Genomic DNA, 12,743 nt, shown 5'->3' with positions numbered 1-12,743 from the left:
ATCATCTTACTAGGTACTTGAAGAAGACCATATGAACTTTATAGTTCTAGCAAGCCATAGAGATGTCATGATTCACTTGTTGAAAATTTTAAGGGTGCTCTAGACAACCAAGGGTGTGAACAATCCATAAGGGAAGAATTGTAGATCAAGTACTACATACTATAAATACAATCCATTAGTTATCTCCCCTTTCATCCGCCCCAACCATAGAGAAGTGATCGCATAAGCTATAAAAAGCACCAAATGGAGGGTTGAAAGCAACAAGGAGGAGAATGTTATATGCCTTTAAAACTTGTTAAATTGTGTCACTTTGCAATGAGTTGATTTAACTTCCCCATTTCAAAATTAGTTTAATATGTAAGGACATCTATTTACACTTACACCATGGGAAAAAATTGAGCAATATGGAGTGACCTTTTTGTGTTGAGCTATGGTAAGCATTTAAACAAAATGATTTTTGAGCCTTTAGGCATTTCTAAATCCTATAAGATTTACTGTTGTGGTGTTGCTACTTCTGTTTGAATTTCCTAATGTTATGATTACTGCCATGCCTCATATTGAGAATATTTGCCTGACTACCATTTGATGATTGCACAAAATGCACCCTTGAAACGAGGCTTTTCCATGTCCTAGGATTAACTAATCCTCGTCTAAGTGTTGTTTGCATGAGGCCCTCTCTCACTTTAGTCTTTAAATGAACTCCCTGCAACATAATTGTTTTCATGACCAAGTGCTCTTATAGGACCTTTATGCTAGATGGGACTCTCTATCTTTAACGGTTCTAATAGTACACCATTCTAGTTTGCAACATTGTCATTTCCACCAAAAATATCCTAAAGTTGGAAGTCCCTTCACTCATGACTTGGTAAGACCACTTTTTTCAAGTGCTTAGTACTTGTGTCTTTTCTTGGCCATGTATCGGCTCCACATACTTTAGTACATGCCATTTGTAACCATTCATCTTTGAGCATCTTCACAATAGACCAAGGACCAAAATTTCTTCTTTTCGAGCTAGTCCATTCCTCAAGTTATTGAAGTTGATTGCCTTCCGAGGCCACTTGAATACTTTGTTTGATGCATCTTAGTCTTGAAGAGTTCATATTTCTCCTTGATCCTCTGGCTTTGATCTGGTTCTATCCATTGCTAATTGATGATATACTGTCTTTTGTTCACTATCCAATGTTGATTAACCATTTTCCAAGCAATCTAATACACACTTGCACTCTAGTAGTATTTAGTGTGCAAAATGCAATGCTTCATTTTTGCACAACTCCAAGCGATCCAACTATTGATCTCATTGTATATGCTTTGATATATGAATGTCAAGTTCTTGGTGACATTTTTTTGTGTATTTTGATCAATGAAGCCAAACAAGACCTTATTGACAATGTTCTTCAACTCACTTTCTTTGCTTTCTCTCAACCCCCTTCCCCATCCCCAAGGATCTTCCAATATTCACCACAGAATGACCTCTTTGTGATTCTAGTCGATGTCTCACTACTCTCAATGCTTTGCCACCATGACAAAAAATTAGTTTCCATCTTCAGTTTTTGTGGTGTATCCATCGCTTAATTCATCTCATATTTCACAATTCTAAATTGGCTTGTTCCTACGTTCTTTCTTATGAACAGTTTGTAACATATACTTAAGATTCCGACCCCTAGGCTTGGTCATTTGAAAACAAGGAGATAGGCACGATCAAGAAATGAGTTTAGGATTAGTAACCACATGTTGCACCTTTAGCGTATTGTTGGGGACCTTGTTAGAGGTCTTCTAAAGTCTTTTACTATTGTTTTGAATTGAGAAAGACATTTGATTGTGTTTTGCAACTTTTATTTTTTGGATGTTGCAAGATATTTCTATTTCAAATTCTTTCATCCAAGAGATTTTGAGGATTTTTGAGATGGTCATAACTTATTACACTATGTTGGAGCTCCCATGGCTTCTTTGACTTTCCTAAGATTACTATTGAAGTCAAAGAGGGGATGCCCTCTCTTTCCAACTCTTGTTGGTGTTCTCATAGAGGATCTTGGTGAGGTTGTATGCTTGCTATCTTGTTTTTTGCTGATGATATGGTCTGCTCTCTTAGTTGCCCGTGTACTTACAACTTGTGTTGTTGCTCTCTTTTGTAAGCTTGACCAGTTTGGGTCAATCTTTGTTGAACTGAGGTCAGTCAATACTTCTGAGGATATTCCCTCCGGTTTCAGTTATCCTAAGAAAGCTTATTGTGATCATCACAAGTTTTCCTTGTTAGCTCAGTTTATTAGTTACTACGGAACTTACCTTGTGATGGTGTCATTGCAAGGAATATGACTAACATTTGTTCTTGCAGCATTAATGATTGTATATTTAATTATGATATTTATTAACAGTCATCTCATACATTATAATTTAACCTACATTTTTTATGGGTATGAGACAGAATTTTGGGACCCTAGTTGTCCAATTCCTCTGTCTTGAGGAGTATCATCAGGCTTACAATTTATATTGCCCTCAAATATTTGGGTGATTCAACCTAAGGTTTTGAAATTTACACATATCTTAAATATTGTTCATTCGGAAGACTCGTTTTTTCTCACTGGGATCGTGTTGTTGATATTTCAAGACAAATTCGCTTCTTCAGTTTATCAACATCTTCCGTAGATGGCCCTATTTGTCTTCCTTCCTAGAAGGATGAGTGGTAGAGTTTTTAGAATAAATAGTGACAGCACAGACAAGTCGCCTTGGACCTCTCATCTACAACTGCTCAATGCAAAGATTTCTTTCTACTAATATTTTACACTCTGTATTGGCACCATAATTCTGCTTTACTACCTCTGGTATCATTTGGTAAATGTATAAAGCATTCTGTTTGGCTGGCTGAAGGTACGCTCCAGCAGTTGTGAATTGAAATTGACCAGTAATTCTATATTGTGCTCAGATTTATTATTTCTGTTCCTCCACAACAAGTGGGGATTGAGGAGCAGTTATTCATTAGTTACATGTACCATGACATCGGTGGGCGGTATGTTGTCTTTCCGATGGTATAAGGTTGTTCTTTTTACTTGCTTCAGCTTTTGTGACAGAAGGTTCTTGGCACTTTAGTTGACAGTTTGTCACCCTTAAACAAGGAATTTTATAGGGGACCAATAAATTTATAAGTTTGATTACGTCCTCTGATCTGGGCATATTATGGGAGGTGCTAAAACATCTTGGAATCAACCGTTGGTTACATCTCACACACAAGGACAAATTTGCATTACTAGATTAGCCCTTATAACATGTCTTTTTTATTAGAGAGGTTCTATGGTGAGTTAGAATTGTCTAGGTTTCCCCTAGCATTGGATGTTTCTCTATGGACATTGTTAGGTTCCAACTGGCCTTCTTGTGATGGTGTGTGGTGATGGTGTGGTGCTTTTAGTCTTAACCTTTCTACAAACATGTGATGATGCTGGTTTACAGTTGTGATCCTAAATTCTGTTATTATGACCTTCTAGTTACATTGAGGGTTGAGGGGTTCTTTCCTCACAAGGATTGTCATTACTATACTCATTGTATGGTCGGGTGCTTAATATTTCTGGTTTATTTGGTTATCCATTCCTGTGATATTTACATTATTTAATGTTTGGTCACTTTTGAGAATATAGGTTTTTAATTCTAGTATTTTTCACTTATCAGCTTGTACTTGTGATTTCCATTGAGGTGCTCTGGTCATTTGTGTGTATTGATGTAATTTCCTATATTTTCTTTTGTTTCAATCCATTAAGGCTTTTGATTAATAATTTCAAACACTGTTCTAATTGTATAAACATTGATTTGGAGTTCAGTTTTATAATAACATGGGCTGCAATTTATGGTTCAAGTTCTTGTTACTTTCTCAAAGGTTGCAATACTATGATTAATAAGTTTTCAAAGCATCTCGTTGAGATTAATAGCTGTGCTGTTCATATAAATTAGTTACTAATGTGGTAATAGATGTTTGGTGTGCTTGAACTATTCTTCTTGTATTTATTTATTTTTCTATTTATAAAAATAAATTGAATGATGAGATTGAGAAGAGGTAGAACGCAATGTTTGCATTATTTTCACATCTATAATGATGTATGGTGTCATTACGATAATTCTGTGTTGTATTCATGTTTGGTGGCTATTACAAACCTAAATTTCAAGATCTTTACATGTTTAGGTGCCTCATGATGCCCTAAAGATTCTCTGATGTGCCAGGGACATGTTCTTGAATCCTAGAAACTTTTTATAACATTGGGAACTGTGCTAGATTTGGATCAAGTTTTTGGTCTGTAAATTCCTAAGAATATATTGTAAGGCATTTTGATGGATGGAAATACATGCTATGGCATCATCCTACAGTTTCAGTGCGAAGCAGTAAAGGAAGCTGTTAGAGCCTTGTCCATCTTACTGTGGTTAGTCTCTGTGTAAATTGACTATAAGCAGTTATGCACATTAATGTGAAGGCTGGTTGATCTCATGTAGTATTTGTAATGTTGGATTTGCATAACTGTCTGTGAGAAATGATCTTATTGATGAGATGACTATAAATACATTCAACACTTTTGCTTGTCAGACATATATCATCCAAAAATAAGCAAAGTGCAATAAACAACATCATTATTCTGTTATTTGGCTCTTATCTGTTTTACTTATCAGAATTTGAGTTCCTTGTAAAACAATGATCGCATGTATGTTGAACTTATTTTGATAAAGCTCTCATTCAGTTATAGATCTCTATTCATATATATCAAGGATCAATTATATTTTTCCAGACCTTGGGTGGGCCATGAACAGGATGGCTTTGACTGAGTGATCTAACTTAAAGTGAAGCATGAGACTGTGCTTGATGTTTTCCTTGTGTTTAACGTAAAAACTGTTTCCTGAGTTGTTGTAGTATTACTGTTATGAACTAGATAGGCCTTTTAAGTTCAGTGAGAAAATAATTGCAACAGAAACTATTCATTTATACAGAATGATGAAATTATAGAGTTTCAACTTTATGCATGCTTGCTACTTATTGGTTGTTGGGATGGGCCTTCATGCAGGTAAGAGATATTTACAATGCTGGAGATTATTTGATCTTGGTCACAACTGATCGTCAGAGTGCATTTGACAGGATTCTTGCCTCTGTTCCTTTCAAGGGACAGGTAAGCTAAATTTCTACTTTGTATTACTTAGTTGGGATATTTACATTTGAGTCTCTGTTTGACTTTCTTATTTCTAACTAAGCTTTTTAAAATTTGGAATAAAGTCCTTAGCATGTTTCTTTCTCTGCATGTTGTCTATGACACTGGTGTCTCCTCCATTTCAGGCACAATAATATATAATGTGACTTGTTTCCTACGTTTCAGTACTCCTCAGCACTTTGGGGATTTTATTTCCCCTACTTGGCTATTTGTATTAGTATCCTGAGTACTTGTTAGTGGTCTGCATGAAAAATCCCGGTCAGGTTATAGCTTCTTTTTAAAAAAAAAAAAACACCTAAAATCTTAAAGCTTTCAAAGGAGTAGACATTTCGTCAAACAGTTATCAATCAAGCTTGATATTGTTGAGATATCCCGCTCTATTAATGTCTTTTAATTCACAATTCAGAAATGAGGTACTTCGCTTATCACATTGACATAAAATTTCGTTACATGAAATATATCCAAATGACCAAGTCGAATTTGATAGCAGTATCAGGAAAATAATACAAATGCTATGGTATTAGCAGATGTGAACAATCGAAAATCAATCAAGGATATACGCAATAATGGAACCTGAATTCTTCCCACTGCTGTCTTACCAGCGATTGCTATGGCCAACGTTTCCTGACTGCCGCTGCTGGTCTTGCGCGATCAATCCAAGACCCGTGCCGATACTGTTACCACCTGACGCGGGGGTGGGTTATTATGATGATCATCGAGCCGGAAATGAGTATTGGTTTGCGACTGAACTGCCGTCCCTCAACCACGCGGCGCTACTATGGAGGAGGTCCTTATCCTTTGCGAACTAGAGTTTGCGGAACCGGATTCCCTTGGTCCATCTGCTAGTTGATATCGTTCTGCTATAGAACAATGGGTAAAATCGAAAATGAGGCTTGAAACAGCTGCCGACTAATACAAATGTAACCCTAGCTCCTCCTGCCGGTCCTTCTGAAATGGTACTCTAAGCCGCAAGATAATTTGTTGTTCTCAAATGCCCAGATTCGCCAACCCTCAAGACTCTAAAACGTCACCTTTTTAGTCATTCGAAATTGCAAATAATTTCAACATGAAATGGCAGAAAACCATCTCCAATGTGCAACCCTTCGGAGGATATCTCACCACCTCAGTTATGCAGATCCAAAGGAGTTTTCCTTCCCAAAGACCTAATGAGAATTTGCAGACCACTGGCTACAAATTGCTCCAATTGTAATAGAAATTGAATCCACACAATCGCTTATCCAAATGGGAGGCTTATGTCCTCTATTTATTCACTTCGCTGAGAAGTTTCTGGAAGTTTTCCAGAATCATCTTTTATGATGTACTTCAATTATTAAACTTTATAAAATTAAATAAATAACTTTATAAAGTTAGAGTACAACCTTAATTTAATATTAGAACGAGTAGGCCCCACTTACTAAATTATTATTCTTCGAGAGCAAAATTGTAATTATCGGAAGACAAAAGTGACCCTCTTCCCATAATCATTTGCCTACGAGAGTCGATGATAGGCAAATCCCCTGTTAAAGTTATGTCGCTAAAAAGGGGACATGACACTGCAGCTGTATTGTATTTTTGTTCCTTACCCTTTATGTATGTAATGTATATGAATATGTATGTAATACTTACACACACACACACACACACACACATACACACACACACATGTATATTATGTGTGTATATATCACAGTTCCAACACTTGGACTCAGTGAGGGTGACTTGTCTCAGGATTTGGGACAAGGCAAAAAATGTTGGCTCGGACTCAGCAAAGTGAAAATCACAAGAATGTAGCTATTTTAAGGATTTAAAACTTGTTCTATGCACCCTATGTTGAATAAACATTAGGCACAATAACATTGTTAGTAGAAGCTAATTTGATCACACAAGAATAAATGCAAGTTGTAGCTGAAGGAAATAGCACTCTTAGATATATAAATATTGTCATATGTATACAAAACTCATGGAATATGAAATCTATGACATGAAATGTGCCAAACAAATATCAAAACAGTAACTGCAAGTCTATCACTTAGAGGAGCTTGCATTGCTCCTACAAAGGTGTCTAAGGTAGGTCCTAGATGATGCGACAACCATACTTTATTTCTGCGATTCCGTGCCACCCTCACCAACATCAGCTATATGCCTGTGGTTTCTCGTGTTCTATCCTGCTAATGTTCTATGACTACAGCCTTAACCTCTCTATTTGCTTGGTCAATTTATTCAAGGTCCTCATCACTAAAGACAAGATTCGTAGCCTTAGTGATCCACTCAGATTTTGGATCAACCTCTAGTGTGTTTAGGGTGGAGTCATGGTCTAAAACTCGTTTGCTTCAGATGAAAGTTCTAGTGAACATATACTGGATCATTCAACCTCTCCATGGACAATGTACTGCGCCTTTTGGAGTGTATGTGCTCAAAGATACTCCAATGGCACTCACAACTCTGATGTATTGCATGGTTCGCTCAATATGCAAATGACAATTCTTTGAAGGTTTGGTGTTTTAGCACGAATCTACTATCACCATTTATCTGAGATGGGAAAAAGAAAAAGAAAAAGAAAACAATTTCATTCCCAATTTTAATTTTCAAGTTTCAACATTTAATAATACCATAAAAGGAGGATAATTTATTACATTTCTAAATGTAAATAATGACCATAAATATTTTTACCTGACTACAATGCTGACTGACTGTCTTTGCACATTTGATGAGAAAAGAACTCTCCATGTGCATTAGTAAAGGCTTCTATGTCAAGAAGGTCACACCAATCGACATCCACTCTATCATGGAGCAGAGCCCATCAAGAACCAACTCATTTGCCTTGAAATCATGGCAACATTGGAATATGGAGGGGCTTGTGAAGTTGGAGGTGCCATCTCCGATTCATTATCTCCTTGATGGGGTGATACTTCGCTCTCTCATAGATGGCTCTAATGGCCTCCTTGGCACTATCAATGCCCTCGTATATGTATCCCAATGTGGGCTTCTCTCCATTAACAACTTGTAGAAGTGTCAAGGCGCGGTGAATTATAAGTGTAAATATTGTGAAACATTAACTTCACATAGTTGTGAATGAAAATAAGAAAATAAAAGAACAATATGTATAAAATTAAAACATAATGTAAAACTAGAATCAAATTTCACTATCACAATCTCTACACAAGGTTCCGAAAAGCATGGTTCATAAAACTTGCGATTCGCCCAGTCAATTCTTGCAGCAATCATAGAATAGGATGAAGAAGTCCACTTGTGACCAACAAATATATGTCTCAAAGTGGCCTTGGACTGAATCAAGGATTGCAATGTGATGAAATTAGTGACAGATCTAGTTATTTTAGGATGAGCTCCCTCCCTCAACCCCATGTATAAGGACCCATGCATGACTGTATACAAGTTTGCAAATATTTTTTACCATTCCACACTTGTTTTGATCAATGGAAGCTTGCCGAGATCCTCCAATATGAGGTCAAGGCAATGGGTGACACATGGAGTGCAAAATATTGTGGGGTGCTGTAACAACCACATATTCAGAGTCTTAATTAACAACTAACATATTCAAAAAACTACGTTTATTACTTCATTTTCATAGGAAGACAGTTAAATCAGTCATGTTCATGTGAACGAGATTTATGGTTAAAATCATTTAGACAAAATTTCTTAACTAAGAACTTAAAACATCATCAAATGAATTTACTATTGAAATTGAAATCCACATACCATGGAATTTGAGATTGAAATCAAACTAGGAATGCTTCTGCAACCACCAGGTGAGTCCACAAATACCACTATAACAATATCATACGACGACTACCATCCAAAACCGTTATATCAAAATTAAATGTCTATTACTATTAAATACCACTATATTAAATTAGGGCATCACATACCACTCTATCAATTAGGGCATCGATTACCATTGGATCATTTAGGGCTTCAGATGCCACTGTATCACTTAGGGCTTCAATTACCACTGGATCATTTAGGGCATTAGATACCATTCTATCAATTAGGGCTTCAGGGCTTTAGATACCATTGTATCATTTAGGGCTCTAGATACCACTGAATTAATTAGGGCTCTAGATACCACTGTATCATTCCTTTCCTTCTGATTGCTTAACTGTGGCAATAACATAAGAATAGAAGATATGCTCATATTCGATATTCATATAAATGAAAGACAATCCATAAATCTATCTTTCGCATCTAAGTGTAAAATAATTGTAACGATGAAACAACTCCATTAATCTTACCTTCTTGCATAGACATCATAAAAGTGATAATACTTGTTTTTGACAAACAATTGAATGTATAGCTTATCTTTGTCCGTTGTACGTCCAACAACTTGGGGAGAGGTGAAACATTGTCAGGGGTTTAACCACCCAACCTCAAACCATAACTTATCCCCACACAATCTCTAATGAGAAAGACCCTCCCTACTCGAAATAGGACTTGGAACATCTGTCATCATTCGACTTGACAGCAGGAGGAAACAATAACAAGATCATGCATGAGCTATTAAATTAATTTATTATTCATATCTGATTCCTCTTCTGTTTTCTTGTAGATTTACTCCACCTCTTCGCCATACATGGCTACATAGCTGGTGATTCCCAGGTGCTTGAAAGTTTTATTAGAATAATCTTTATGTTTCTTTTTAATGCTCATTATTGTATTTTATTGTATCTCTGTAAATATTAGAATGTTTCTAATATTTAGGTGTAGTCTAGAATAGAATGTTTCTATTCTATTCGACTCTCCTCTTTGTATATACAGATCATTTGATCTCTGATTAATAAGTCAAGTATTCTGCCATTTACTTTTGTAACATGGTATCAGAGCCTCTTTGAAATTCAAGAATTTTTTCAAAAGAAAAATTCATATTGAATTTTTTTCCAAGTATTTTTGAAAAATCTGTGCTTTTTTCGAATTTTCTCTCCCTCAGATTAGTGAAAATCGCGGATTGGTTCATGGGCGTCATTTTTTCTGGTTCGTTTTGCCCTCGTTTTTCTTTTGCAAAAGGCTGCAAGTTGCTTGTTCTTCTTTCACCTTGGCTGCGTTTTTTTTTGAGTATCCATCGTGATTTGGAGTCTCCTTTTAGCGCGGTTTATTTTGGCCTATTTGTGGGAGCATTCGACCGTTTTTTTCACTCATCTTTTGCTCAATTTCTCTGCCCTTTTTCCTCTCATTGTGGGCGCTAGTGCTTTTCTGGATTTCCCCTACTGTTTGTGGTCGTTTTTGGTGATTTTGATCATTTTTTGCCTCTCCAATGGTCGCCTAGGGTTTCTAAAGCAATCAGCTAGGTTTTTGATCCCTCAAGATCAGTCGGAAAGCTATTTTGATTAATATTCTTAGTGGGTTTTTCGAGATCTCAAATGGGTTGTCATCAGATTTTTCTGGGTGCCTCGATTTTTGAGCCAACGGATCCAGATTCCAACAACATATTAATTTTGGGTTTTTCAAGCTCTCTTCTGAGTACTCCGATTTTTCTGGGCCTTTCATTTTCTCACCTCGAAGTTTGTGCCGTTTGAGATATTCACATATTATGAGCATCTGTATTAGCAACATCAAAAGTCAGACTCAATTAAAAAGCAAGCCAATGCTGCCCAACACGTAGAGCAGAAAGAATCTATCTACCATGCCTTTATGGCCAACATACCTGTAGATCATATGAAATCTTTTGCCTGGTACATAGATTTTGGTGCATCCTGACATTTCACTCACAGGCGTGATTGGTTTATTGAATTCGCTCCCTATTCTGACTTAGTAATCTTTGGAGGCAGCGAAGAATACAATATTGTCGGCAAGGGCAATGTTCAAATTCAGTCCAGAGGAAGAAGACTCATGTTCCTCAATGTATGTTATGTTCCTGGCATGAAACATAATCTTCTGTTTGTTATTCAGATTATGAAACACTCCCCTCAGTTGGATGTCGTTTTCAGTGGAAATAAGTGTTCGATTATTGATCGTGCTTCTCGCACTACACTTGCTGTCGGTCTTGAAGATCATGGTATTTATAGGCTCGTAGATTCAGGCGATTCCCTTGAGCATGCCTTCATCGCTAAATCATCCGCTCTTAGCAGCCTCTGGCATCAGCAATATGGTCACCTAAACATTCAATATCTAGCACAACTTGCTCGGGATAATTTAGTCCATGGCCTACCTAATATCCAGACCCAGAACCATCGCGTTTGCGGAGCTTACCAAGCAGGGAAGCAACATAGGACACCATTTAAGGATGGTTAATCATAGCGCGCATCTATAGTACTCCAGCTGGTCCACGTTGATGTATGTGGTCCTGTGAATACTCCTGTTACTGGGAACAGGTACTCCTTACTCTTTGTGGATGATTTCAGTTGCAAAATGTGGGTATATTTTCTTAAGCAAAAATTAGATGCTTTTCCTGTATTTCAGCAGTTTAAAGCCCTAGTAGAAAAAGAGTTTGGTTCCCCCATCCCTACTCTTAGGATCGATAATGGGGGGGAATTTTGTTCTTTTGCTTTCTCTGCCTTCTGTATTACTCATGGCATTACACGTCAGTTCACCACACCTCACACTCCTCAACAAAACGGTGTTGTATAGCATCGAAACTGTATCATCACAGAAATGGCTAGGGCTATGCTAGAACATAGAAATGTTCCCATAAAATATTGGGTAGAAGCAGTATCCACAGCTGTCTACCTTCTTAACCGGTCACCCACCCTTGTAGTTAACCACAAGACTCTTGAGGAAGCCTAGTTTAGTCGCAAACCTAGGATCAACCATTTGAAAGTTTTTGGCTCTCTCTAGCATATGTATAGATCCTTGATGCCAAACGCACTAAGTTGGTTTCCAAAAGCCAAAAACTCATGTTTACAGGATACGGTCACACACATAAGGCCTACAGATTGATTGATGTAAACACTGATCATTTAATCTTCAGTTGTGATCTTGTGTTTGATGAGGAACTCAGACCATTTCAGCTCTCTGCCTCCCCATCGTATTTCGAGATTCAGTCCTCAACAATCTCTGACTTGGGTCTTTCTATTTTATATGAGTCATTTGATCCTACTAGTACACCACCTCAACCACCTCCAGATAATACAGCTCCTGCTCCTGCTCCCCATCCAGCTATTCCGACAACATCTGACATTGGCTCCTCTACTCTTCGGCCAAAATGGTGGGCTTAAACGATTAGTGATCTTCGTCTTGATGAACTCATTGAGTGAAGAACCTCCAAAAATAAGAGCATTCAGCACAACACAGTTAATGTTGTTCTTATGACCAACATCCACAGTATCCCTGAGCCCTGGACATATGCAGAGGCCAAAGGAATTCCAGAATGGGAATAGGCAATGGATGCTAAGCTTCAAAGTCTTCAAAAGAATCACACCAAGGTTCTTTCAAATCTCTCTCCTGGGAAGAAACCCATTAGCTGTAAATGGGTCTGTAAGGTCAAGTACCATGCAGATGGTAACTTGGACAAATACAAAGCCAGACTTGTTGCTCGAGGATTCACCCAGCGAAGGCATTGACTATGAGGAGACCTTTTCCCCAACAGCTAAGATGAGCACTATTCGCCTTCTTCTTGCC

The 12,743-nt window shown here is 37.3% G+C and overlaps 1 protein-coding gene across 2 annotated transcripts in view; it reads left to right on the top strand.

Annotated features, from left to right (window-relative positions):
* The window catches only part of PUR7 (purin 7), a 201,257-nt gene that overhangs the window by 24,547 nt on the left and 163,967 nt on the right, over positions 1-12,743 (top strand). For both annotated transcript variants that reach the window (XM_089804169.1, XM_089804168.1), the window contains exon 2: positions 5,034-5,135. In XM_089804169.1, the coding sequence (XP_089660295.1) occupies positions 5,034-5,135 (102 nt within the window). The remainder of the gene's footprint in view (positions 1-5,033; positions 5,136-12,743) is intronic.

This window comes from Cupressus sempervirens, chromosome 10 (genome assembly GCF_028749045.1).
Source record: "Cupressus sempervirens isolate cs-2001-9-10 chromosome 10, ASM2874904v1, whole genome shotgun sequence".
Lineage (NCBI taxonomy): Eukaryota > Viridiplantae > Streptophyta > Pinopsida > Cupressales > Cupressaceae > Cupressus > Cupressus sempervirens.
This window is presented reverse-complemented; position numbering and strand designations above follow the sequence as displayed.